Below are 27679 nucleotides of genomic sequence, written 5' to 3'. Positions count from 1 at the left end.
AAAACAAACAGCAAAGAAACAACAGCATCTTCGGCTGCAGTAAACCTGTTGCCATGGAGACCAGAGGCAGAAACGAGCTCGACATTATGTGGAGGATCTGTCCACCTTTAGCTCGCCGGTCGGCTGGCGGCGCCCGATAAACGACACCACCATCTACGACTAACCATGATTCAGTGTTTCCTGTTTCTCAGTAGTACGTTGGGTCTCTACTTGGGGTTCACCTGGACCAGGATCACCAGGGTCGGTCTGGACCAAAACCACCGGGGTCGGTCTGGACCGGCGGTCCCCGTTGTCCACTCTGCTTACGTTGGAGTCAAACTGTCATTTACTACAGCTTTAGAGCGGCGGCAGCGTGTTGGGTTCTGATCAAGGACAGCCAAAGCATGATGGGTAATATCTAATATAATATAGCTGCTGAGACGCTGGTGACATCACCGCTTAGATATGGTCGATTCCCTTTTCTAGCACCACATATGGCATCATCAGTGTGTGTGTGTGTGTGTGTGTTCCCTGTTCTACCCTTTGACAGGATATATATATATATATATATATATATATATACATATATACATATATGAATGTATCTCCTGTAACCCTTGTGGTGATATTGATGCCGGGGGTGGCTGACTGGACTTAAATAAGACATATATTATTTCACTATGTGACATTTCTATTCATCTTCAATCCACTTAAATTAAAACAAAAAGATTGAAATCTCAAATATTCTCATTTACATTCATGTCGACCTGAATTCACAGATAATAAACACGGAGCTTGTTTTCTAGGTGAACTCTGAATAAATAACGAGGATTCCTAACAACAGAACGATCCGGCGGCGTCGCACTGCGTGAGGTCATCAGCGTGCGCCTCAAACACTCGAGCTGCGTGGGGGGGGGGCTACGCCACGACACCCAGCGGCGCTGCACTGATACATCACAGGTTTTACAGGGTGGTGTTCAAGGGGAGAAACGCCCAGCTGACCCCCCCCCCCCCCCCCCCCCCCCCCCAAAAAAAAAAAAAACAGGAAGGGGGGGAGATCACGGGGGTCGGGGGGTGTTTCTTCTCTCACACACCAGACTGCAGCTCATTATAAAACCCTTGTAAAAGGGGGAGGGGGGGGAGGGTGAGAGAGATGTGGGGGGGGGGGGCGGGGGGGCGCAAATCAAAACTAGAAGAACACAAAAACCCTACGGGGAGCTGCAGGGGGAGGGAGGGGTCAGGGTTGTTGGGGGAGAGGAGGCTCTGTAAACACAAACCCTCCCCCTCCCTCACCCACGCCTCCCCCCTCCCCCCTACTTCCTGTCTGTCTACATGGCATTCAGCTTTGTCCACAATACACAAACAAACAAACAAACAAACAAACAAACAAACAGCTTCATTTCTAAACAAAACAAAAAACAACCAATAAAAAATCCCCAAAGGTCAAAGACGTGAAGTAATAAAACCTTATTTACATGTTACACATTTTTCTTGGTTTCAGCGCGTGACTCCGCCTCCTCGCGTGACTCCGCCTCCTCGTCTGCTCACATTTCTGCTTCGCGTCTCATTTTTTTTTAATACTGAAAACTTGCAGAAGAAAACGCCGCTGGCGATTCCGTCTCACATTCTCCTCCATTTCCGGTTCTCACTCTCACTTGTTAAACTCCTCCCCCAAGCCCCCACTCTTCTCCTCCTGATTTCTCATTGGCTGTCAGGTTTAGCCCACCTTCTGTGGGTTGGTGGCGCGGACCCCCTGCTCGTAGGTGATTCGCTGGCTGATCAGGTACTGAGCGGCCTGCGTTGCGGCCTGAGAGCCTGTGATGGTCACCTTCCTGTTCCGGGTCCCGGGGATGAACTCGCCTTTCTTGGAGATCTGGATCCGAGCGCCGGTCAGCTCCTGGTACTCCACTAGCGTCTTCCCTCCTTTCCCCAAGATGGCGCCCACCAGGTTCTCCGGTACGGCGATCTCCACCACTTCCTTCGCTCCTTCTGCCAGCTTCTCCGTGGCGAGGAGAGACGACGCCACCAGCGGTGACGCGGCGCTCAGGTAGCCGTTGGTGGCGCCGGTGGCGGCGGCCAGCGAGCCGAGGGTGAAGCCTCCGAGCGCGGGGTGGGCTGCGCTGGTGGATGCATCGCTGGCGTAGGAGGCTAACAAATTAGCTGCGGCGGCTGCTGCTGGGTTAGCGTTAGCCGCTACGGCGGCTAACACCCCCGAGGCGGCGGCGGGGTTCAGGCCCAGGCCCAGGGAGTTGGTGTTGTAGCCGTAGCTGGCGAGGGTGTTGAGGGCAGAGGTGATGGCCAGCAGATCGTTGCCTGAGAGGCTCGACATGGTGGTGGGGAAGGCCCCCACCCCCGCCAGGCTGGCCTGGCCCAGCAGGGAGGACGCCGTGGCGGCAGCAGCGGCGGCGGCAGCCGGCATGACCTCGGTGGAGTTGGCGTACGGGGAGCCGGTGGGGTTTGAGTTGGCGACGGGGCCCGTGATGTTGGAGTAGGAGATGTTGAGGCAGGAGGAGCTCTGCGGATCCTCCTGGATCTTCTGGACGATGATCTCCACGGCTTTTCGGTTCTGCTCCGGCTCGCCGCTGATGGTGACCACGCGCTCCTGCAGGTTGATACCCTCGGGCTTCTGGGAAAGCTGGACCCACGCCCCGGACTGCTCCATCACCGCCTTCACTGTAGCTCCGCCTTTCCCGATGATCAGCCCCGCCGTGCTGTTGGGGACGATCAGCTTGGCCTGAAAGAGAATCAGAGTGGCTTTTCAAAATAAAGTTCACAGGAAGTCAGGCTGAGACAACAAAACAAGAGCTCAACATTTCCTTTGACTTGGACTCTAACATCCATCTCCCGGGTTAAAGTCCTGTGTTTGTCTGACTCCTCCCCCTCCCCGTGTCCCTCTCTCTGTTTATACTACGTCTCTTGCTCTACCCAGAATGCAGCGGGGGGCTGAGTCACATACAAACGCTAAACGAGTGTCGGAGTCAGACGGTGAGACGGGTTTACCCTCCCCCGTGTTCTCACGTGTTTTCTTCTTATTCACGAATAATGACATAACAAAGTGAACCTGGGACATTATGGGATGTTCACCGACACATTACCATGACGACGAGAGAGAGAGAGAGAGAGAGAGAGAGAGAGAGAGAGAACAGGTGATGAAGAGGTTGAGAGGAAGAGTGGGAGGGAAGGACGGCTGAGAGAGAGGGGGAGGAATTATAAAGAGGATAGTAATAAAACAAAACAATGACTCCCAGGGGTCAGCGTTGCCATGGAGACACAGCTCCAGCATTCAAAGGGTAGTGAAAGGGACACACGTACACACACTCTCTCTCTCTCTCTGCTCTGTGGAATCAACAGTTTGTCCTTCATCTTCATCACACTGAGGTCTGTCAGTGTCCAGCTGTCGACCAATCAGAAGAGCTCCCGCCTCCTTACTGTCACTGAGCACCAAACTAGTCAAATGTGTGTGAGATGGAATTGATTTGATGTCATTGATTAATTGAACTTCTTGGAGTTAAGCATGAATTTGATCATCCAAATTTCTCAATGACAACGAGGGCGAGAGGACGGCGAGGCGAGGGGACAGCGAGGCGAGGGGGACGGCGAGGTGAGGGGACAGCGAGGCGAGGGGACAGCGACGCGAGGGGACGGCGAGGCGAGGGGACAGCGAGGCGAGGGGGACGGCGAGGTGAGGGGACAGCGAGGCGAGGGGGGCGGTGATGGCGGGTCGACATGAAGACGAGGATTAAAGAAATAAGTGGCAGGCAGCGAGACAGGTTTTTACCCATGAGCCTTTTCATCCTCCGCACTGAAATATAGTCACACAAACAGTTGGAGGAAACATGACGGCCTCGTCGTCACCATGCAGCCCAGTAATGAGCTGCTGTCTTCCCCCCCTTTCCTCCTCCTCCTCCTCCTCCTTCCATCTATGTTTTCAGATTAGAAGGTTTCTCCTCACAAGGTCAAACACACTCCCACATAATCTGAAGGGCTTTTATTCTGAAATCATCTTCATCCTGTTGCTTCTGCTCTCTCTCTAATGGGCGACCAAGCCCGCCAGCCTCCTGCCTTCCCACAATCCTCTGCTCCCAGCACCGCTGTGCTGCAGTCTTTTCTCTCCTTGAAGGAGGTTTGGCCTCCGTCCAGCTGCTGACTATGACATCAGCGCTGGGGTCAAAGGTCAACGCTGGTCTCCTGCTCATGGATGAGATCAGCAGGTAACACAGCTTAGAGATCATGGGGGTCCAGGAGAACCAGGTCCAGGTTTAGAGATCATGGGGGTCCAGGAAAACCAGGTCCAGGTTTAGAGATCATGGGGCTCCAGGAGAATCAGGTCCAGGTTTAGAGATCATGGGGCTCCAGGAGAATCAGGTCCAGGTTTAGAGATCATGGGGCTCCAGGAGAATCAGGTCCAGGTTTAGAGATCATGGGGCTCCAGGAGAATCAGGTCCAGGTTTATGGACTAACAGTTAATATTTGCTAATCTTTAAATGTGACTGTTTCCGCTGTATCTCCTCCCTCCTTCCTCCCTTCCTTCCTCACTCCCTTCCTTCCTCCCTCCCTCCCTCCCTCCCTTCCTTCCTTCCTTCCTCCCTCCCTTCTTCCCTCCTTTCCTCCCTCCCTCCCTTCCTCCTTCTTTCCTCCCTCCCTCCCCTCCTTCCCTTCCTCCCTTCCTCCTCCCTCCCTTCTATCTCTCATTATCAGTGAGAGACCTGTCATGGAGATAAAGACAAGTCGTCTTGTCGTTGGGGTGCATTCCATTCAGGTCACAAGGTTGTCTGTCACTCTTGTGTTGGAGGCCAACACACACACACACACACACACACACACACACAGACAGACAACTGTTGAGGCTATGAGGTTTGAACTTTGAAGTCTTAAGCAGGGTCTTTAGTTTAATCTGCCTCCTCCTGATCCAGAGGCTTAGTCCCCCTCCTCCCCCATCATCCCTCATTTTCCATCTCTCTTTCTGTCTTCCTCCGTTAGTCCTCTGGACTTCCAGCAGCACTGAAGGTTAAAAATAAGAGTTACCTCGACACCTCCATGTAGACCACCGAGTCCCCAAAACAAGAACTCATCATGTGACTCTGTAACATCCACATCTACCGATGGTGGGGGTCCACCAACAGGACTTAGACCACCAGACCGGTTTGACTGTCATCTAAAGCTAACGTTGGCTTTATTGTTGAAAGCTAATGTTGGTTTTGTCATCTAAAGCTAACGTTGGTTTTGTCGTCTAAAGCTAACGTTTTTGTCGTCTAAAGCAAACGTTGGTTTTGTTGTCTAAAGCTAACGTTGTTTTTGTCGTCTAAAGCTAATGTTGGTTTTGTCATCTAAAGCTAACGTTGTTTTTGTCGTCTAAAGCTAACGTTGGTTTTGTCGTTTAAAGCTAACGTTGTTTTTGTCGTCTAAAGCTAACGTTGTTTTTGTTGTCTAAAGCTAACGTTGGTTTGTCATCTAAAGCTAACGTTGGTTTTGTCGTCTAAAGCTAACGTTGGTTTTGTCATCTAAAGCTAACGTTGGTTTGTCATCTAAAGCTAACGTTGGTTTGTCATCTAAAGCTAACTTTTTTGTCGTTTAAAGCTAACGTTTTTGTCTAACGTTGGCTTTATTGTTGAAAGCTAACGTAGGTTTTGTCTAAAGGTAACGTTGGTTTTGTCATCTAAAGCTAACATAGGTTTTGTCTAAAGGTGGTGTTGGTTTTGTCGTCCAAAACTAACTTGTTTAGACTTTGTGGTTCCAACTTCTTCAGCAGGATTTCAGGGTTGTTTTGTTCCTCGTATACAAACAGACTTGAAGGAGGCAACATGTCCTCCCAGACCCAGATCCACATGGACCGGGTTCCAGCTGCAGTCTGACTAAACTCCTCGTCATGTGACTCTCAGACAACATGAAGTTACATCATCATCCTCCAGCTCAGTGTCTCGTTTTAATAATTCACTTCAATGGAAAAAGGAAAACAGTTCGAGTCCTTAAAAACACTCCGGATGTGTGAATGTAATGAAGGCGTTGCCAAGGTGACATCATGAAACACTGCGCTGGACACGGTCCTGGCTCCGCCTCCTGGCTCCACCTCCTGGCTCCACCTCCTGGCTCCACCGTGGACCATTACATGCACCGTGTGCAGCCAAGTCTTGTTGGACTCCACAGGCCCCAAAGTTTCCACAGATAATAAACAAGTCCTGCTGGATTTTGGGGATGTGAGCAGACTTTTAAAGTTGGTGTATAACACATCCAGAATGTTTTCCGTGTGTATGAATGTGACATAAACGTGCAGACTTTTCCTTCGTGCTTTTCATATCGACGGTTCTGATCCAGGATATGTGCTGCACGTTTAACTGGAATATTCTCTGAGATTAAAGTGGAACATTTACAAGAAACTACGATACTGTGAGAGAACTGTGTTTTGTTGAGGAAGCATTATTATATTTTATAAGTGTAATGAAATCCAGACGCCGGCTGTTTCTGAGCGTTTTCACGTCTTCACCAACATCAACCACATTTTTATGATTTTCTTCCTGCATGTTTGTTTCTTTCTCATCAGTTTACTACTTCTTCTTATTGTTACTTTGTGACTCCATCTCGGAGCAGTTATTTGCAACGCCATGCCGATGCAGCGCCATGGAGAGGAAACCAGAATGCAAGACGTCACATCTGAGTCTGATTTTACTCTTTGTGGTTTCCACGTGTGTGAAACAGTGTGTGTGTGTGTGTGTGCATGCGCGTGATAATGCTGGCGCAGCAGTGAGGCAGCTGATCACATGACTGACGGGGAGGTAACGTGTTGAATGAGAGGGTGAGGAGACGGTGAACACATGCTCAGGTGTGTGACATCAGCCAGTGCGTTGCCGTGGTTACTGGTAATCATGTCGCTGCCAGCAGCTCTCAGTGGGAGAAACTCGGCTTCCTGACATTCATGGACAGCTTCCTGTGTCAGCATGCAATAACAGGAAGTAGGAAACAGCTGCTCATACTCGAGGTGAAAGTTCACAGGAAACGGCCGTCGCTCCTCCAGGAAGTGGCTGTAAGGAGGGGTTGGGAAAACAACCAGCATGCAGTCAGAACCACAACAAGACCACAGACCAGGTCCACAGACCAGGTCCAGCTGATGCAGCTCATAAAGCTAACGTCGGTTTTGTCGTAGGCTAACGGTGGTTTCTGAGACCCTGAGGTCCAGTCTCCTGGTCCCGGTTTGAAGCGTTGGAGGTTTTTAAGCTCGTCAGTCTTCTTCATGACCTCTGACCTCATCAGTCACAGAAGGAGCAGCTCATGAATCTTCTTCTTCTGTAGTGTCGTGCTGCTGCGCGGCCTCCAAGCCTCGCGGCCGTCGTCCTCCAGCGCTGGCGGCCATTCTTTCCATCAGCAGCTGCTTCGTCTCCTCCTCTCTGTGTCTGCAGCTGTCAGACGGATCTGCTTCCAGCTTTCAGTCACACTGATCCTGCTCCCAGCGTCCTCGTCTGCATGTCCTCTTCCTCCTCACCCTCCTCTTCCTCCTCTTCCTCCTCACCCTCCTCTCCTTCATATCCACTTTCACAACATCGTCTCAAACGTCACCCTCTTATCTCTCCCAGAACCAACGACACATGTGACCCCAGCTGCACCCTCGACGACAACGAAGAAGATTAAGAATGTGCTTGTTGTCGTGGACCTCTGTGTGTGTGTGTGTGTGTGTGTGTGTGTGTGTGTGTTTGTGTGTGTGTGTGTGTTTGTGTGTGTGAAACAGTGACCTGACTAATCAATGGGCAGCAATCATGAAGAGAGTGATGATAATCACTTAAAAAAATTGGATCATAATCAATAGCTGCACTGATTGTCCTCCATCACACAGCTGCTGGTGGGAGTTCCAGGGGGGAGGGGCTCCAAGGGGAGGGGCTTCGGAGGGGATGGGTTCCATGTGGACGTTGGAATTTTGTTGTCTAAAGCTTACGTTGGTTTTGTCATCTAAACCTAACACACAAATCCTCCATTTTCTTTGTGTCACTAAAACAACATCAACCTAAAGTTAATCAGGATCCTTTTTCATGATTAAACTCATCATGTGACTCTGTAACGTCCAGATCTGGTGATGTCGTCTTAAATACTGAGGAAGACTACTGATGGTGGGGGGGTGGGGGTCCACCAACAGGACTTAAACCAACGTTGGTTTTGTTGTCTAAAGCTAACGTTGGTTTTGTCGTCTAAAGCTAACGTTGGTTTTGTCGTCTAAAGCTAACGTTGGTTTTGTCGTCTAAAGCTAACGTTGGTTTTGTCGTCTAAAGCTAACGTTGGTTTTGTCTTCTAAAGCTAATGTTGGTTTGTGTCGTCTAAAGCTAACGTTGACGGTGGTGGCGTTTTTTCACGCCAGTGGCGTGGGACTGACCTGTTTGACGCGGTCCGGGTTCACGGTGGTCTGCGGCTGCAGGATGCTGACCGGCTCTGTCTTCTGGGTGCTCTGAGGCATCTCCCTCACCTTCTCGGCGATGAAGTCGTGGACGCCGTTCAGCGCCTCCACCGTGCCCTGGATCAGACACACCCGCTCCGTCGTCCCTGCACACACACAAACAGCTCAGTGAGGCAGACAAACACGACTTTCACCCAGGAGACCTGAGGAAGCGTCACTATCCTGTGTTCTACAGACGATTACACCAGACGATGAACCAGCAATCAGGCAGAGAAAGAACTATCATAACATTCTGACTTTGTACAAAACATCATTTCTATGTGATTATTTCCACGTTTTCATCTTCTTCTCCTGAATATCAGAAACGGAAGCTGCTTCCCCGTCACACATAACAGTTATTTATCTGACGTTTCATGGTGGTGGTTTGATGAAGATACGAAGCGTCGAGGTGGAGGATCCGAAACAACGGAGGCTAAAAATAAACGGCGCTCCGGCCGACAGGCATCTCCGACATTTGGCTACCTGATGGCCGTTAGCCACTCAGGCAGATTCACAGCCTCCTACAGGCCGACAGCCGAGAGCAGCAGCTGAACCAGCCAGCATGACAGAGACCCCCGTCAGCTAGTGTGTGTGTGTGTGTGCTGATACTGAGGAAACTGGGCTTCACCGCGCACCGACAGCTGGTGACCTCTGGGTAATCTGGAATCGTCCAATCACAAGCAAGGATTAGCAGGCCATTGTCTTGACATGAGTTTGTCTGTACGTGTAGCTTTGATTGTGTGTGTGTGTGTGTGTGTGAGCGCTGTACAGCTGTGATGATCCTGCATAGACCTGATCCACTTCAGTACAAAATATTAACTTTACTATTTAACTACATAGTTATGTTGAGACCATTAATCTACATATTTAGGTTGAGACTAAACTACATAGTTAGGTTGAGACCACTAAACTACATATTTAGGTTGAGACTAAACGACATAGTTAGGTTGAGACCACTAAACTACATATTTAGGTTGAGACCACTAAACTACATAGTTAGGTGGAGATCACTAAACTACATATTTAGGTTGAGACTAAACTACATAGTTAGGTTGAGACCACTAAACTACATATTTAGGTTGAGACCACTAAACTACATATTTAGGTTGAGACTAAACTACATAGTTAGGTTGAGACCACTAAACTACATATTTAGGTTGAGACTAAACTACATAGTTAGGTTGAGACCACTAAACTACATACCGTAAATCCTCTAATACTGGCCTGTATTCTATTACCGGCCGGTCTCGCTGTCGGTGGAGGTAAATAACGGCCGGTCTCTAATGGAGGCCGGGGCAAGTGTCCACAGGCAGCGTTATTTCAACACTTCCCATTCATTGTCAGCCGTGCAATGCCTTTGCGTCGCAGAGATTTTGGCTGAAGCTGTATTAGAGGATTTACGGTATGTAAGAAGCCCTACAATGCATTCGACTCTCGGCAACTGTCGAGAGACGGTGCGCCGCCGCCTCCTGCAAGCTCTCGAAAATCTTTCAAACTGACCGTTGTCGATCTAAAATAAAGACAGATTCAGCAACTGCATCGCTTATTTCTCGCATAAAATGTTTTCAGAAACACATTTCGTTGTAAAATAAGAGAACGTTTCCAAACGAGCCGCCATGTTGGTCGGTTTGAAATCCAGGAGCAGACAGGACAGCTGTGAAAGCGATCGTCCAATCAGGTGCAGCCATGAAGTGTGCGTGTGATTGTATGAAGGAGAGCGCCTGTCATTCATCCTCCTAGTGGCAGCCCACCAAGCGTGCAATACTGGCAAGCAGTAAACGTTGTTTACCGTAATATGGCAGCTGCGGAGCACCTAGTATTTTATAGGTTCAAATAGACACAAAATCTTGTTTTTATTCATTCTACTGGTAGTCCGTTTTGCTCAAATAGAAATAGGGGCCTGTCTCTAATTCTGGCCTCCTTCCAATAAAGGCCGCAATACGCTTGAGTAAATGAAGGCCCTGGCCTATATTAGAGGATTTACGGTAGTTCGATTGAGACCACTAAACTACATAGTTAGGTTGAGACCACTAAACTACATAGTTAGGTTGAGACTAAATTGCATAGTTAGGTTGAGACGACTAAACTACATAGTTAGGTTGAGACCACTAAACTACATAGTTAAATTGAGGCTAAACTACTACCTGTGGATGATTAGATGATGAGATGAAAGAATGTGCCAATATGTCAAAACTAAAAAACTCTTCAAAGACAAAACATTGATTCTTATAAGCTGGAGCACTAAATTTCTGTTTTTTTGTTTTTTTGTGGTTTGTTGTTGTTGTGTTTTGTTTTGTTTGTTTTTTTCTTCTCTATCTCTTGTTCTTCTCTTCATTATTATTTTGCTGTGATTTGTTTCAACCCACGAGCTAAATATCAGATACCAACTGATTCAAACTGAATTTTTAATCTGTTTATGATTAAACATTTTTAACTTCTTCCTATCCCTTTTGAACATAAGCTATATAACTTTGAGTCGTGTATTTATTACTTAGGATTCTGAGGATCCCATTTGCTTGTTTTTCTTTTTTTGCTTTCCTTTTTACTACTCATACGCTTATTTAATTTGTATTATTATTATTATTTTTTATTTTTAACATATTCAATAAATAATTAAATAAATAATAAAAATAACATAGTTAGGTTGAGACTACGAAACTACATAGTTAGGTTGGATTGTAAAGGCACAACGACCTGCAGAGTGGAGCGAACTACAAAGGAACCTGAGTCACATAGTCATGTGACGTCAGTCATGTGACAGCGTTTCAGGAAGATCGTGATGCAGTTTGCAGCGTCGACTACAGGAAGTACGAGAGGTTCGATTCCTGGCGCTCTCCTTATGTCAGACGATGAGAACTAAAAGTCTGTGAAATTCAAACCAGACGTGAACTTCAGATGGCGTTTCCACGGTGACCAAGTGACCCAACAGCATCCGTTGAACACCCGAACACATCCTCAGGCTGCCAACCTGCATTTTTTTTCTCTTTTTATTAAAGTGTGACTAGCATGACTCACTCCTTCCTTCTCCTCCCACTCATCCTCAGCCTCATCCTCCACCTCCCCTCCCTCCTCCACCTCCCATTCCTCCTTCCTCCTCCTCCTCCTCCTCACCCTGATGACCACCGGAGGCAGCAGACTGATTCCTGACTCACAGAACCAGAGCAGCATGTATTCTCAGTATGAGGCATCCTGATGCTGCTGTTCACGTTGTGGTTCACACAACCAACTATCTGGGTAGAACATCGTGGTTTGTGTTACAATAACGATATAACAACATACCGTTACAGCGTTATAACGTAACAACATGAAATAAAGGGTTAGGGTTACAATGTAACACCATAAAAACGTAACAATGAAACAACGTAACAATGTAACAACATAATGTAACAACGTAACAACGCAATGTAACATCATAGCAATGTAATGTAACAATGTAACATCATAACAACGTAACAATGAAACAACGTAACAATGTAACAACATAATGTAACAACGTAACGTAACAATGTAACAACGTAACAACGCAATGTAACATCATAGCAATGTAATGTAACAACATAATGTTACAACGTAATGTAACAATGTAAAAACATAATGTAAGAACATAAGATGATGTAAAAATTGAATGTAACAACATAATGTAACAATGTAAAAAACATAAAAGTACCGTTACAACATAACGCAACAACATTACATAAAGTAACAACGCCATGTAACAACGTAATGTAACAACGTCATGTAACAACGCCATGTAACATGTAACAACGTCATGTAACAACGTCATGTAACAACGAAACAACGTAATGTAACAATGTAACCTAATGTAACAACATCATGTAACAACGAAACAATGGAATGTAACAATGGAATGTACCAATGGAATGCACCAACGTAAGGAAACGGTAACAAAGTAACAACGTAACAACATAAAAGAGTGATAACAAAGTAACAACGTAACAATGGAAAATAAAGAACTGTAACAACATAATAACAACTTAACAAGGTAACGACGTAACACAACAACGTAACACAGCAGCTGTCTTCCTGGGTGAAAGTCCTGTGTTAGTTGAGTCCGTCCATCATGACATGACATCATGAATGACTCACTTTAACTTCCGAAACATCCTCAAACGTCTTCTGTGGTTTTGAAGTTCAAGCTCCTTTAATGTAATATTTTTTTGATAATGTTTCCATATAGTATATATATTTTAAATTAGTGTGTTTATGTGTTTATCTTTATCTGTGTGATTATCTTTGTCAGAGTGAAAGAGCAGATTTCAGTACTGACAAGCTGCAGCAGCAAACTGTTTATTTACAGACTCTGATGTCAGAAATCTGTGACTTTACTCAACAAAGTCGGAGCGTTTCATGATCTGAAAAAACACGATTATTTCCTATTAACGTTGTTTTTCAGCTCAGACACCCACTGAGCTCAAACCGTCCGCTCGGCACAAAACAAGTCCTCAAACACTGATCCACCCCTGCAGGTGTGAAACATCAACAAGGAGAGACCCTGAGATTCATTTAAAGATTCTTGAGTTTCTCAAGACAGCGATGAAGGACGGAGCGGTGATTAATGGAAGCTCGTTAAGCGGAGCTGCTCGGCTGCAGATGATCTCAGGTTATCTGGACACCTTTAATCAGATCTGCTGGATTATCTGCCTGTCAGAGAAGCAGCTCAACACCTCGTCCTCCTGGACCAGATCCTCCTCATGTGATTCGTTAAACCGGACCGAATGAAGCATGTTGACGTGATCTGCCACTTCCTTTTGCTCCTGCTGCTCACTCGTCACAGTCCCCCCCCCCCGTCAGTGTTTCTACCCCCCCTCAGGGATTCTACCCCCCCCCCCCTTCCGTGTTTCTACCCCCCCTCCCTCAGTGTTTCTACCCCCCCCAGTGTTTCTACCCCCGTCACTGCCCCCTCCCCTCCATCTGTCCAGCAGTGACGGAGCAGAAGAATAAAGCAGCTCTCTCTAAAGAATAACAAAAGAAAGTGAAGAAAGGATTCCTGAGCTGTGATGTCACTCGTCTTCTTCATCACAAACATCTTCCTCGTTCTGGAAAACTATCCGTCCTCAGAATAAACACCGCTTCAACTTTTTATTCATGTTTCATTTTCCTGCTCAAATAATATAAATAATATTTCCATGATTCTTTTTCTATGTATCCAGCCTCCATTTCCCGCAATCCTCCTCCCTCCCTCTCTTTTCTTTTATATCTTTGTGAGGTTTGGTGTCTGGAGGTGGAAGACCAACCAAGCAACATGCAGTCATCTAAATAGTTACTTGAGTAAGAGAGTATTTATTGAAAAAACTAAATTAAAACAATAATAAATTAAATGTTTACAAAATAACATAAATTAAGTCAAATTCAGCCAGAAACACGAATCAATCCTCAAAACATTCTCTTCTGTCTCATTTTCATAATTCAGCTTTTCAAACCAAAACCTTTATGTGTGGAGATCATGTGTGCTGTCATGTGACTGCCTGGCTGCATCTGATTGGTGGAACGAGTCAAACGCAGCTCATCGCCGCGACGATACAGCACAGTAGTAAAAATATAACAGAGGAGTTTAAACAGGAAGTGACTGTTGTGATGAGAACAGACAGCTGTAATAATGTGGGTCTTCCCTGTGGACCAACACACACACACAGACACACGCACACACACACACAAAGTCATTGAACGGCGACACAAGAACACATTTGTGGAAAGAACGCAGACACTCAGCTCTCTAGAGAAAGCATCTCACTATGTAACCACAGACAACTATATATACACACCTAATCACCAGCATACCTGTCTGTCCTCACACACACACACACACACATACACACTCCTGTCCTCGGAGGGCCCGGCTCGTAACTGGACCTGGTGTGAATTCTTGATCAACCCAAACGAGTTCAACACTGTTCTGATTTTACTCTCTCTCTCTCTCACACACACACACACACACACACACACTAAATGAATAATGAACTGACAGGTTTGTTGTTCTGCTGTAACAACGTTGAACTAATTAGCAGATGAAGTCGTTTAACGGTTCCGTGTTAACATCGGTCTCTGGGTTAAAGTCACTTTACCCATAATGCAGCGGGCTGCATCCTCAGAAAACGAACACAGGACATTAACCCAGGAGACCTATGTCAGAGTCAAACTAAAAGGAAACGATGCCATTTTGTCTCGTCAGTAACGAGACTCTTCAAGTTAACGTCAGCCAGCTCTGTTCTTAAACCTCACTTCCTGTGAACTTTATTTTGAAGAATTCCCAGTCCCTGACCCATGATCAGATCTGTGATCTATGATCTACAATTCATGATCTATGATTCATGATCTAGGATCACCAGAGTTCGGCTCCAAAGTTTCTCTAATTTCTTTAATTTCTCAGAAAGTAAACTTTAACTTTATTTTGTAAATCAAAAACAGGAAATGTACCTCTCTGGTTTTAGTACTGAGCTGTTGCCCCCACCAAGATGCCCCCCCCCCCCCCCCAGGGTACAGCTGAAGGTAAAGTTCAGGAGTTCTTTTGAATTTGCTGGAAACTCACCAGATAACAAACTAAGAAACACACTGGCCTTCTGGATGGCTCTGAGTGTGTGTGTGTGTGTGTGTGTGTGTGTGGAAGGGGGGGGGGGGGGCATCTTGGTGACACACACACGCTCCCTGCAGTTCTGATACTGGTACGATGAGCATTATCTCCCCTGATGTATCAGATGTCGCACAACTGACTTGATGGAACCACACCTGTCTTCTTCCCCAGCACACACACACACACACACACACACACACACACACACACACACACACACACACACAGAGCGGGTGGAGGGGAATGTTTAGATAACTTATAGGCTTTGGGAAGCAGTGCATCGTGGGTAGCAGAGCAGAAGGATGGGTGTTGAGCCAAACCACGGATTCATGTTTGTGTTTCAGTTTTAATATGTTTGTATGCAACGACACAAACCTGTCAATCAGCAGGTAAGCCCCGCCCCCTAAAGCATCCCCTGCTTTCTGGTCTGGTGGACTCTAAATTGACCTGTCAATCAGCAGGTAACCCCGCCCCTAAAGCTTCCCCTGCTCTCTGGTCTATTGGACTCTGAATGGACCTGTCAATCAGCAGGTAAGCCCCGCCCCCTAAAGGAGTCGTTCCCTGGTAGGCCAGCAGAGAGACATCAGGTGGTTTCCTCATAGACTTCTACTCGCGGTGTCCAACAGGTCTGGTGGTCTAACGCCCAATTACCACTGCATGCGTCTCCGCTGCGTCTCCGCCACGCCAGCGGAGCAGATACGTTTCACTTTAGTCTATGGGTGAATCCCCACCAGGTCCGCTGCGCTGCGTGTCCGCTGCGTCTCGGCTCCGGCAGTCCGCTGCTCTCCGCAACAAATACGCAGGACTTCTATTTCTGGCGGATGCCGGACCACGGCGCAGCAAGTCAGCACAGAGCAAATATAGCGAAACAGGAAGTTCGGTACATACTCAACAATAAAACATCCGGTTACTTACACTTGTGTTAATAAAACCTCTTGACGACGGATCATATTTCAGTTAACTACATCACAAAAACGTCAGAATGGGCGGGGCCAGGTACGGAGTCAACAGGTCAGAGGTTTTCAGAGTTCTTTAACTGCAGTCTCGCGCGATTACGTATTATCGCGAGGTCTCGCGACGTCACAGTCGTTATGCCGGACTGCGCCATGGCGGACTCAAACGCATCCTGTGGGGATTGGCGAACGGCGGACCGAAGCCGGATCGGAGACGCACCGCAACGGAGACGCATGCAGTGGAAATTGGGCGTAAGTCTTGTTGGTGGACCCCCCTGTCCCCCATCATAGTGTTTAATATGACGTCACCAGATCTGGACGTTAGAGTCACATAATGAGTTAAATAATAAAAAGGATCCTGATGAACTTTACGTAGTTTTAGAGACACGAAGGAAAACTGAGGATTTATGTCTCTGAACATGAAACTAACAGATTTAAATGTTGAGACTATTTCATGAACTGTCGTGAGACTGTGTTGGCATGTCTGTCTATCTTTAACTCTGTGTGTGTGTGTGTGTGTGTGTGATGTGGACAGTGTCAGCTGGACTAAGCCTCCTTGTCCCCACCCTCTTATAGACTCAAATCCCCCCAAATCCACCTCGGCTCCCCATGTGCACTACAACTGCCCCCTTTACCCCGTCAGCTGCCCCGACACTGCTGTCAGCCTCTCTCTCTCTCTCTCTCTCTCTCACACACACACACCTTTCCTTCCTTCATCATGTCTCAGCCCTCTTGAGACTGTTTCCTGTCTCTTGGTTCGAAGATCATTTACAGATTGAAGTTTAAGTCCATAAACATTTCTGAGACAGAGCTCCTGTCATTGGTTGGAGGTAAACCCCAGGGGGCGGAGCCAATGTGTGTGTCGCCACCACGTTAACATAACTTTTACATGCGTCGTTTTACTCGACGAGAGGCCGACGGTTGTAAAAGTGAGGCAGCGAAGGACATCCAGACCTTTGTCCCTAATATGGGCCAAGCTCCTACAAATCCCATAATCCATATCTGTCGGTGACCCTGTTGTGGACCAGTAGTCTAAGAGTACTCATTCCACACCCATCATAGTAGAAGTCACATGTGTACGATCTCCTCTCCCCTATGTACGATGTCCTCTCCCCTATGTACGATGTCTTCTCCCCTATGTACGATGTGTTCTTCCCTGTGTACGATGTCCTCTCCCCTATGTACGATATCTTCTCCCCTATGTACGATCTCCTCTCCCCTGTGTACTATGTCCTCTTCCCTATGTACGATGTCTTCTCCCCTATGTACGATGTCCTCTCCCCTATGTACGATGTCTTCTCCCCTATGTACGATGTCCTCTCCCCTATGTACAATGACGATGTCTTCTCCCCTATGTACGATGTCCTCTCCCCTATGTACAATGACGATGTCTTCTCCCCTATGTACGATGTCTTCTCCCCTATGTACGATGTCCTCTCCCCTATGTACGATGACGGTGTCTTCTCCCCTATGTACGATGTCTTCTCCCCTATGTACGATGTCTTCTCCCCTATGTACGATGTCCTCTCCCCTATGTACGATGACGATGTCTTCTCCCCTATGTACGATGTCTTCTCCCCTATGTACGATGTCCTCTCCCCTATGTACGATGTCCTCTCCCCTATGTACGATGACGATCTCCTCTCCCCTATGTACGATGTCCTCTCCCCTATGTACTATGTGTTCTCCCCTATGTACGATGTGTTCTTCCCTGTGTACGATGTCCTCTCCCCTATGTACGATATCATCTCCCCTATGTACGATCTCCTCTCCCCTGTGTAATATGTCCTCTCCCCTATGTACAATGTCTTCTCCCCAGGTACGATATCTTCTCCCCTATGTACGATCTCCTCTCCCCTATGTACAATGTCTTCTCCCCTATGTACGATATCTTCTCCCCTATGTACGATCTCCTCTCCCCTGTGTACTATGTCCTCTCCCCTATGTACGATGTCTTCTCCCCTATGTACAATATCTTCTCCCCTATGTACGATGACGATGTCCTCTCCCCTATGTACGATGTCTTCTCCCCTATGTATGATATCTTCTCCCCTATGTACGATGTCCTCTCCCCTATGTACGATGTCTTCTCCCCTGTGTACGATATCTTCTCCCCTATGTACGATGTCTTCTCCCCTATGTACGATATCTTCTCCCCTATGTACGATGACGATGTCCTCTCCCCTATGTACGATGTCTTCTCCCCTATGTATGATATCTTCTCCCCTATGTACGATGTCCTCTCCCCTATGTACGATGTATTCTCCCCTATGTACGATGTCCTCTCCCCTATGTACGATGACGATGTCTTCTCCCCTATGTACGATGTCTTCTCCCCTTTGTACGATGTCATCTCCCCTATGTACAATGACGATGTCTTCTCCCCTATGTACGATGTCTTCTCCCCTATGTACGATGTCCTCTCCCCTATGTACGATGTCCTCTCCCCTATGTACGATGTCTTCTCCCGTATGTACAATTTCTTCTCCCCTATGTACGATGTCCTCTCCCCTATGTACGATGTTCTCTCCCCTCTGTGCAATCTCGAGATTGAGACACCACATGTGCGATGCTGACAGAGGCCCTCCGCTAGCGCCCCGCTCCGCTCAGTGACTTTTATTGGACCACATCGTAATGAGGAGAAACTTCACAGAGAGACCTCCACCACAGGAAACACCAGACGCCTGCCGAGATGAGTGTTGGAGGTTGGACCGCATGGACCTGCTGCAGGTTTACAGACAATCAGACACATCACCACACAAACACACAGGTTTCACTCCAATTTGACCGTAAACAAAGAGGTTGCTCCATGCTCAGCTGCTCTCTCCCCAGCTCTGTTTGAGGGCGGGACAAACTGCATGTTATGCTAATGAGTCACTTTGATGACATCACCACTTAACGGCGTTTAAGTTTCTGTGGTGGAGAGAAACTCTGTTTGGCCATTTTACATGAACAACAAACTGTTTAACCGCTAAAGGGAAGAAGAAGAAGAAAAGCAGGACGTGTCCTCTTTAGACTGATTAACACAAACATACAGGAATATTCTTCCTTCAACACATTGGCTCAAATACAGCCGAGCTCTTTTTAAAGCTGCGTTCAGCTTCCTGTAACAAACAAACATGAAGAAGGAGAGAAAGCGTCTCTCAGCGCCACACGCCGGCCTCTGATTGGCTGCTGCACCATATGATGTGTTCTACAGGGAACCAACGAGGGCTGTTTAACAGCTCATGGCACGTGGATCAGGGTTTGACCCTCCACACACACACACACACACACAAACTTACACACACACGCCCAACATTTACTCAACAAAGCCCGTCCACCATGGAGACCAGCATGCCTGGTCTTTTACATCATCATCATACACAATCTGGTCCCCATTTGTTACAGCTGGGACTGTGTGTGTGTGTGTGTGTGCGTGTGCGTATGTTTTTCTGAGATCATGTATGCCCATGTGTGTGTGTGTGTGTGTCTGTGTGTGTTGGGACTTGGCTGGAGCACTGAGGACACGTAGCCTGAGAAAGTGAAAACTCTGCAGTGAAACTGAACTTGAACTCGTTGCTTTGTGAGAATTTACGCATCTCGTCCAACGTGAAATAAATCCATCGGAACAAGCGAATGAAAGTGTCTGGAGGACTCGTAGACTCGTACTGTAGCTGGTCAGGAAGGAAGTAGTTTCTCCACTTTTATCTCTTAACTCTACATAGTTAGGTTGAGGCTAAACTACATAGTTAGGTTGAGACTAAAGTAAATAGTTAGGTTGAGACTAAACTACATAGTTAGGTTGAGGCTAAAGTACATAGTTAGGTTGAGGCTAAACTACATAGTTAGGTTGAGATCACTAAACTACATAGGTAGGTTGAGACTAAACTACATAGTTAGGTTGAGGCTAAACTACATAGTTAGGTTGAGACTAAACTACATAGTAAGGTTGAGACTACTAACTACGTGCTTCTAACAGGACACCAACATCAGTCTCCCGGTGTGTGTGTGTGTGTTAGTGTCGGAGAGTGTGAGTGTTGATGGCTTCGTGACCTCTGACCCCAACATTCAAATATGATCCGTTAGTTTCACGTTCAGGGATACGATGAATTGTCCGTTTTTCCATGGTGAAACTGATCATGTGACTCTGTGATGTCATCGTTTAATCCTCGTTCTCTGAATTGTCTGTAAATCATAAACAATCGTGTCCATGTGGTTGTTATTAATAAAGATGAGGTCACACGAGAGAGCATAACACTCACACACACTCTCACACACACACACACACACACACACACAGTAATCAGACTCATTGCCTCATTATTAAAGTGAGATGGTTCGACAGCTGACGGCTTTGTGGGACCTCAGACCGGGACCAGGAGGGGGATTAATCATGGATGATGGTGCTGCATGTGTGGGTGTATATGTGTGTATACGTGTATATAGATGTGTGTGTGTGTGTGGGGGGGGGGGTATGGGGGTGTTGGGAAAGCTTTCACTGGGGGATTAAACATAATGGAGGTGGGGGGGGTCTGGAGGCAGCTGTGGAACAAGCTCTTTTGTGAGGGAGGGGTTCAGGGGTCCCAGAGGACTACCTTTGTCCCCCTGCCAGAAACTGGGGGTCTGAAAGACAGGGAAAAACCTCACAACTGGTTTCTCTCTCTCTCTCTCTCAGTATCTCTTCAATGTCTCTCTCTCTCTCATCAATGAGGCTCTTTGTTTGCTGCACTCACCTTCCTCCTTAAAGGGAATGTCACTGCTACACAAAGCTGCACTCTATAGAGGAGGAACCTGCTCCTTTAAGAGCACACACACACACACACACACACACACACACACGCACACACACACGCACACATACACAGGAGGTACTCTGAGACATTAGCAGATTTAGACCTTTTAGATCTGACCCCTTTGTGTAACGAGATGTTTCCATGACAACCATCAACGCTAAGTGTCATTGTTGTGGAGGGCCAATCACGACGAAGCACATATGTCCTTGAGTGTGTGTGTGTGTGTGTGTGTGTGATCAGCGCTGCACAGATTCATGTTAAACTGGAATGAAAAATGTCTTTTAGATAATTTTGTTTTTACAATAAACACCAACAGAAACACCACAGAAATCAATGTCTTCTTTTGAAGCATTCTGGCCGCCACCATCTTGGTTTCTTGCAACCAGAGAAGTAAGTGACTGTATTTGGACTATGGAGGAGCGACGGGTGGATCTGATCCCAGAGCGGCACCCTTACTGGATCTGGATCCATGTGGATTCTGGAGTGAAGCTGCTCACAAAGTTAGCTTCTATAATTTAAGGTCAAGTGTTAAAGTCATCTTAGTTAACATTGGTAGCGTGGTAGTGACCTGTCAATCAGCAGGTAAGCCGCGCCCCCGAAAGCAGCCCCTGCTTTCTGGTCTGTTGGACTCTGAGAGGCCGTCCACACGTACCAAAACAATCATTTTTCGCCGTTTTTCCTCTGCGTCGTTTCAAGATCTGTGTCCGCACGAATCGACTGTAAACGACTCAGCAAGCTGTAGTACATATTTCAGGCCCTGTGTGGCGCTGTTTCTGCTACAAAAGTGGCCTGATACGCCATCGTACGGAGGAGCAGAATATCTGCTGCAGCACGACCACAAGCATGCAGGCCACCATTGTTGTTGTTTTTATGAGACATCGCGGGATAAGAAGTCAGGCTAGAGGGTCAAGGGGTGGGGCGATGACATCATCGTATGCGTATTTGCCGTCTACACCAATCAGAGAGGAAAAGGTGGTGAGCACAGATGTTAAATGGTCCTCATTTATATAGTGCTTTTCTCCAAAGCGCTTTAAATTAATGACTGACATTCACCCATTCACACACCAACGGCGGAGTCAACCACGCAGGGCGACAGCCAGCTCGTCAGGAGCAATTAGGGTGAGGTGTCTTGCTCAGGGACACCAGGCACTCAGCTAGGAGGAGCCGGGGATCGAACCGGTGATCTTGCGGTTACCAGCCAACCACCTCTACCTGAGCTAAACCCCCCCCCCAGGACGGCGGTAGAACGCTACGTGAACCAGCGAGAGGACGTTATTAAACACGACACCAATCAGACTTCCTGCTTGTTTCAGCGTTTCTGAAGGACGACGACGGCGAGATGGGAAGAAAGACATCGCTCTGTCTTACGCCTGCTGGGGGGGGGCTGTCAGTTTGATTCTCATCACCAAGGCAACGAGTGTGCATGTCCCACAATCCTCTGCTTTGTCCGGTGGGGTTGAGTGTGTATGCCTTGCTGTGCCTACAAACCTGCATCAATCACACACACACACACACACACACTGGTACTATCGTCATAGCCCGTCGTGAAAACAGCAAATCGCCATGGTGATGGACACAAATCTAGCTATGTCGGCTATTTATGGGTAAAAAGAGAGTCACCAAGAAGGTGCAGCCAAACTCACTGGAATCACAGTGTGTGTGTGTGTGTGTGTGTGTGTGTGTGTGTGTGTGTGTGTGTGTGCGTGCGTGTGTTTTACATGTGAGAAAGAGGGCGGAGCCTCGTTGCTGAGCTTTAACATGAGAAGTGACAGAAGTCACGAAACATTCATGCAGGATTCCCAGTCTGGTGGTCTGGTGGTCTACAGGTCTGGTGGTCTACAGGTCTGGAGGTCTACAGGTCTGGAGATCTACAGGTCTGGAGGTCTACAGGTCTGGAGGTCTACAGGTCTGGTGGTCTACAGGTCTGGTGGTCTACAGGTCTGGAGGTCTACAGGTCTGGAGGTCTACAGGTCTGGAGGTCTTTTGCTTCATGACGGAGTGACACTGTAAAAACAAATATTCCTGTTGCACCTGAATGAGGCAACAGCTGCACATTCAACAACACAGTCTCTCTCTCTCTTTCTCTCTCTCTGTCTCTCTCTCTCTCTGTCTCTCTCTCTCTCTGTCTCTCACTCTGAGGCAGATGGGGACCCCCCCCCCCCCCCCCCCCCACCTTGACCGGGTCACACAGTCTATTGTCATACGGAGCCCCTCTCCTCCGTCTATTGTCTGTGACAGTTGGAAACCCTCTGAGCACATTCAGCTCCTCCTCCTCCTCTCCTTTCTCCTCTTTATTCCACTTTCCCTTTCCTCCCCCCCCCCCCCCATCCTCCGTGCTGACTGGCCTCCCCCTCTCACTCAGCTGACCGACGCAGACACAAATGAAACAGCAGCGTTCTGCTGAACTCTGATGAGATCTGGTGTTTCTCTTCAGACTCACAGCGGTTATTGATCGTATTGGTGCTGCGGTCACACGATTCATCAGAGCGCATCTATCAGTCATGATGCATCATTAATGATCAATCAGTAATGATCCATCATTAATGGTCAATCAGGAATGATCCATCATTAATGATCAATCAGTAATGATCCATCATTAATGATCCTTGTAAAAACTTAGACGGCCACCGATAAACACGAGAAGAAGAAGAAGAAATGTTCATTTTTACACATTAATAACCTCTGACATCACGGCCGTCTCATGCTTTCATGAGAATAGATCAGATGATTGAGTTTAAATCAGATTGTCGGTTCTTCAGGAAGAAAGAAAACGTTCCTCAAGATACGCTTGTCTTTTCAAATAAAGCTCACAGGAAGCGAGGTTTCAGGAAAGAGTCATTAATGAGTCACGTTCCCAGCGACCCTAACAGCGGTCTCCTGGGTGAAAGTCCTCTGTTTGTTTGATCATATTGATCATGATATTAATATTAATACAGAGGTAAACAAACACAGAAGAAGACTTCTGCAGAACTCCGGTCCTTTAAACACACACTCAGACCTGCGTGTGTGTGTGTGTGTGTGTGTGTGTGCGTGTGTGTGTGTGCGTGTGTGTGTTTGAGAGGGTTTATGACCGTCGTATTTCACTGACAGACTGCATTATCCAACCACTTCCCAAGGACACACACACTCTCACACATTCTCAATCTTACTCACACACACACACACACACACTCAGCATTGATCTGCGGTCAGCTCGACTCCTGCTGTTCTATTTACGGCCTCGCTGGGACCCTCAACTCTACTCGCCGTTATTAAAAGTCTCAACGTGAAGCAGCGAGCAGAGACAAGACACAACCGCCTCCTTTCTAGACCTCCAGAATCCTCCAGGCCACGGTAGTCCTCCAGGCCACCGTACACCTCCAGGCCACGGTAGTCCTCCAGGCCACGGTAGTCCTCCAGGCCATCGTAGACGTCCAGGACCAGAGAAGAAGACTTGCAGGTGGGCATGTCTTGACGTGAAAACAGCTTTAGACAAGACTTTAGTCTGTGTGTTTATCATCGTGAGTTGACTAATATTAGGTCTCGTTCTGCAGGAGTTCATGGAAGGGAACAAGCCTTCAGGGCTTCAGGGTCCAGGGTTCAGTCCAGGGTCCAGAGTCCAGGTCCCCCAGAGCCTCCAGAAACACAGAAACACACTCAGAAACCACTTTAGAGCGAAGCAACAAGTTCAGTTTGACCTTTTTATCTCAGATCTTCACTGGAGGAGAAACCATCTTCTTTGCCTCCTTTTTCTCCTTCTTTTACTCCTCCTTCTTCTTCTCCTTCTACTCCTCCTTCTTCTTCTTCTTCTTCTTCTTCTTCTTCTTCTTCTTCTTCTTCTTCTACTCCTCCTTCTTCTTCTTCTTCTTCTTCTTCTTCTTCTTCCTGTTTTATTTTGAAAATTGTGCTTGTCTCTTGTTTCAGAGGGCTCGACTTCCTGGCTGCCCTGATTCCTTTCACCTGTCCCTTGTTACCCATCAGCCCTGGCGTTGACAGCTGACATCGTGTCGCAGTCTTTCCGACCTCTGGAACCGTTTCAGGATTCCTTCGACTCACAAGACGAGTTGATCTGTTTCTGCTGCGTGTGTTTGATAATTATTATTAAAATTATAATATGGATAGATAATAATAATCCATCCATCGTCTATCGCTTATCCTGTATTCAGGGTGGACATGTAGAGACCGACAGGTAACCAGTCTATCACAGGGAGACATGTAGAGACCGACAGGTAACCAGTCTATCACAGGGAGACATGTAGAGACAGACAGGTAACCAGTCTATCACAGGGAGACATGTAGAGACAGACAGGTAACCAGTCTATCACAGGGAGACATGTAGAGACAGACAGGTAACCAGTCTATCACAGGGAGACATGTAGAGACAGACAGGTAACCAGTCTATCACAGGGAGACATGTAGAGACAGACAGGTAACCAGTCTATCACAGGGCTGACATGTAGAGACAGACAGGTAACCAGTCTATCACAGGGAGACATGTAGAGACAGACAGGTAACCAGTCTATCACAGGGAGACATGTAGAGACAGACAGGTAACCAGTCTATCACAGGGAGACATGTAGAGACCGACAGGTAACCAGTCTATCACAGGGAGACATGTAGAGACAGACAGGTAACCAGTCTATCACAGGGAGACATGTAGAGACAGACAGGTAACCAGTCTATCACAGGGGGACATGTAGAGACGGACAGGTAACCAGTCTATCACAGGGAGACATGTAGAGACAGACAGGTAACCAGTCTATCACAGGGAGACATGTAGAGACAGACAGGTAACCAGTCTATCACAGGGCTGACATGTAGAGACAGACAGGTAACCAGTCTATCACAGGGAGACATGTAGAGACAGACAGGTAACCAGTCTATCACAGGGAGACATGTAGAGACAGACAGGTAACCAGTCTATCACAGGGCTGACATGTAGAGACAGACAGGTAACCAGTCTATCACAGGGAGACATGCAGAGACAGACAGGTCACCAGTCTATCACAGGGAGACATGTAGAGACAGACAGGTAACCAGTCTATCACAGGGAGACATGTAATGACAGACAGGTCTTTGGACTGTGGGAGAACCCAGAGAGAACCTCACAGAAGGAACCCGACCCAGGAATCGAACCCGGGACCCTCTCGCTGTGAGAGGCACCCACTCCACCACCATGCAGCCCATAATAATAATAATAATACATATTATAATTATAATAACTATAACATTATAATAATTATACATATTATAATAATTATAATATGTATAATTATTATAATTATTACATCAAATCAAAGAGTTAAAGCAGAAAGAAGATCTGATAAAAGTCGTCTCGTTGTGGATCAACAGTCCAACTGAGTTCCTGTCGTCATGGCGACTGTGAGGGAGGCGATGCAGCTGCAGTCTGAGGTATTATGGTCTGTCTGTCGGCTCGTGGCACCGACTGGTACGTCATCACACACACACACACACACACACTCAAAGAAGCTGCTGTTTTCAGAGTTTCATCACTCTTCTTCTATGCACTCAGATACAAATTAGTTTTATTTGATTAGATTTGAACCCAAAATATCACAATGTGACATTTAAAGAGGATGAACATATCTTTGTTGATTCATTCTTAAAAAGTGATCACGGGTTATATAATGATATCATTTCATTTGTAATATACTTTATCTGAGGCGGTCCACGTTGATGACATCACGTTGATGACATCAGAGTGACACAGACAGACAGGTAACCAGTCTATCACAGGGAGACATGTAGAGACAGACAGGTAACCAGTCTATCGTAGTGTGTGTTATCTCTGTGTGTTATCTCTGTGTGTTATCTCTGTGTGTGTTATCTCTGTGTGTGTTATCTCTGTGTGTTATCTCTGTGTGTGTTATCTCTGTGTGTGTTATCTCTGTGTGTGTTATCTCTCTGTGTGTTATCTCTGTGTGTGTTATCTCTGTGTGTTATCTCTGTGTGTGTTATCTCTGTGTGTTATCTCTGTGTGTGTTATCTCTGTGTTATCTCTGTGTGTGTTATCTCTGTGTGTTATCTCTGTGTGTTATCTCTGTGTGTGTTATCTCTGTGTGTGTTATCTCTGTGTGTTATCTCTGTGTGTGTTATCTCTGTGTGTTATCTCTGTGTGTGTTATCTCTGTGTGTGTTATCTCTGTGTTATCTCTGTGTGTTATCTCTGTGTGTGTTATCTCTGTGTGTTATCTCTGTGTGTTATCTCTGTGTGTGTTATCTCTGTGTGTGTTATCTCTGTGTGTTATCTCTGTGTGTGTTATCTCTGTGTGTGTTATCTCTCTGTGTGTGTTATCTCTCTGTGTGTTATCTCTGTGTGTGTTATCTCTGTGTGTTATCTCTCTGTGTGTTATCTCTGTGTGTGTTATCTCTGTGTGTTATCTCTGTGTGTGTTATCTCTGTGTGTGTGTTATCTCTGTGTGTGTTATCTCTCTGTGTGTGTTATCTCTGTGTGTGTTATCTCTGTGTTATCTCTGTGTGTTATCTCTGTGTGTGTTATCTCTGTGTGTTATCTCTGTGTGTGTTATCTCTGTGTGTGTTATCTCTGTGTGTGTTATCTCTCTGTGTGTGTTATCTCTGTGTGTGTTATCTCTGTGTGTGTTATCTCTCTGTGTGTGTTATCTCTGTGTGTGTTATCTCTGTGTTATCTCTGTGTGTTATCTCTGTGTGTGTTATCTCTGTGTGTTATCTCTGTGTGTGTTATCTCTCTGTGTTATCTCTGTGTGTGTTATCTCTGTGTTATCTCTGTGTTATCTCTGTGTGTGATATCTCTGTGTGTTATCTCTGTGTTATCTCTGTGTGTTATCTCTGTGTTATCTCTGTGTGTGTTATCTCTGTGTGTGATATCTCTGTGTGTTATCTCTGTGTGTGTTATCTCTGTGTGTGTTATCTCTCTGTGTGTTATCTCTGTGTGTGTTATCTCTGTGTTATCTCTGTGTTATCTCTGTGTTATCTCTGTGATATCTCTGTGT

The 27679-nt window shown here is 46.7% G+C and overlaps 1 protein-coding gene across 2 annotated transcripts in view; it reads right to left on the bottom strand.

Annotated features, from left to right (window-relative positions):
- Positions 1-1297: 1297 nt before the first annotated feature.
- nova2 (NOVA alternative splicing regulator 2) overlaps positions 1298-27679 on the bottom strand; it is a 43931-nt gene continuing 17549 nt past the window's right edge. Inside the window, exons 4-5 of one of the 2 annotated variants that reach the window (XM_084020351.1) lie at positions 8333-8499; positions 1298-2713 (exon numbers count right to left, since the gene is read on the bottom strand). In XM_084020351.1, coding sequence (XP_083876477.1) covers positions 1697-2713; positions 8333-8499 — 1184 coding nt within the window. In that variant the 3' untranslated portion in view covers positions 1298-1696. The remainder of the gene's footprint in view (positions 2714-8332; positions 8500-27679) is intronic. The other variant, XM_084020352.1, reaches the window with a different exon arrangement.

This window comes from Eutrigla gurnardus (genome assembly GCF_963514095.1).
Source record: "Eutrigla gurnardus genome assembly, chromosome: 10".
Lineage (NCBI taxonomy): Eukaryota > Metazoa > Chordata > Actinopteri > Perciformes > Triglidae > Eutrigla > Eutrigla gurnardus.
The sequence above is the reverse complement of the archived record's forward strand: the minus strand, read 5'-3'. Positions and strand labels throughout refer to the sequence as shown.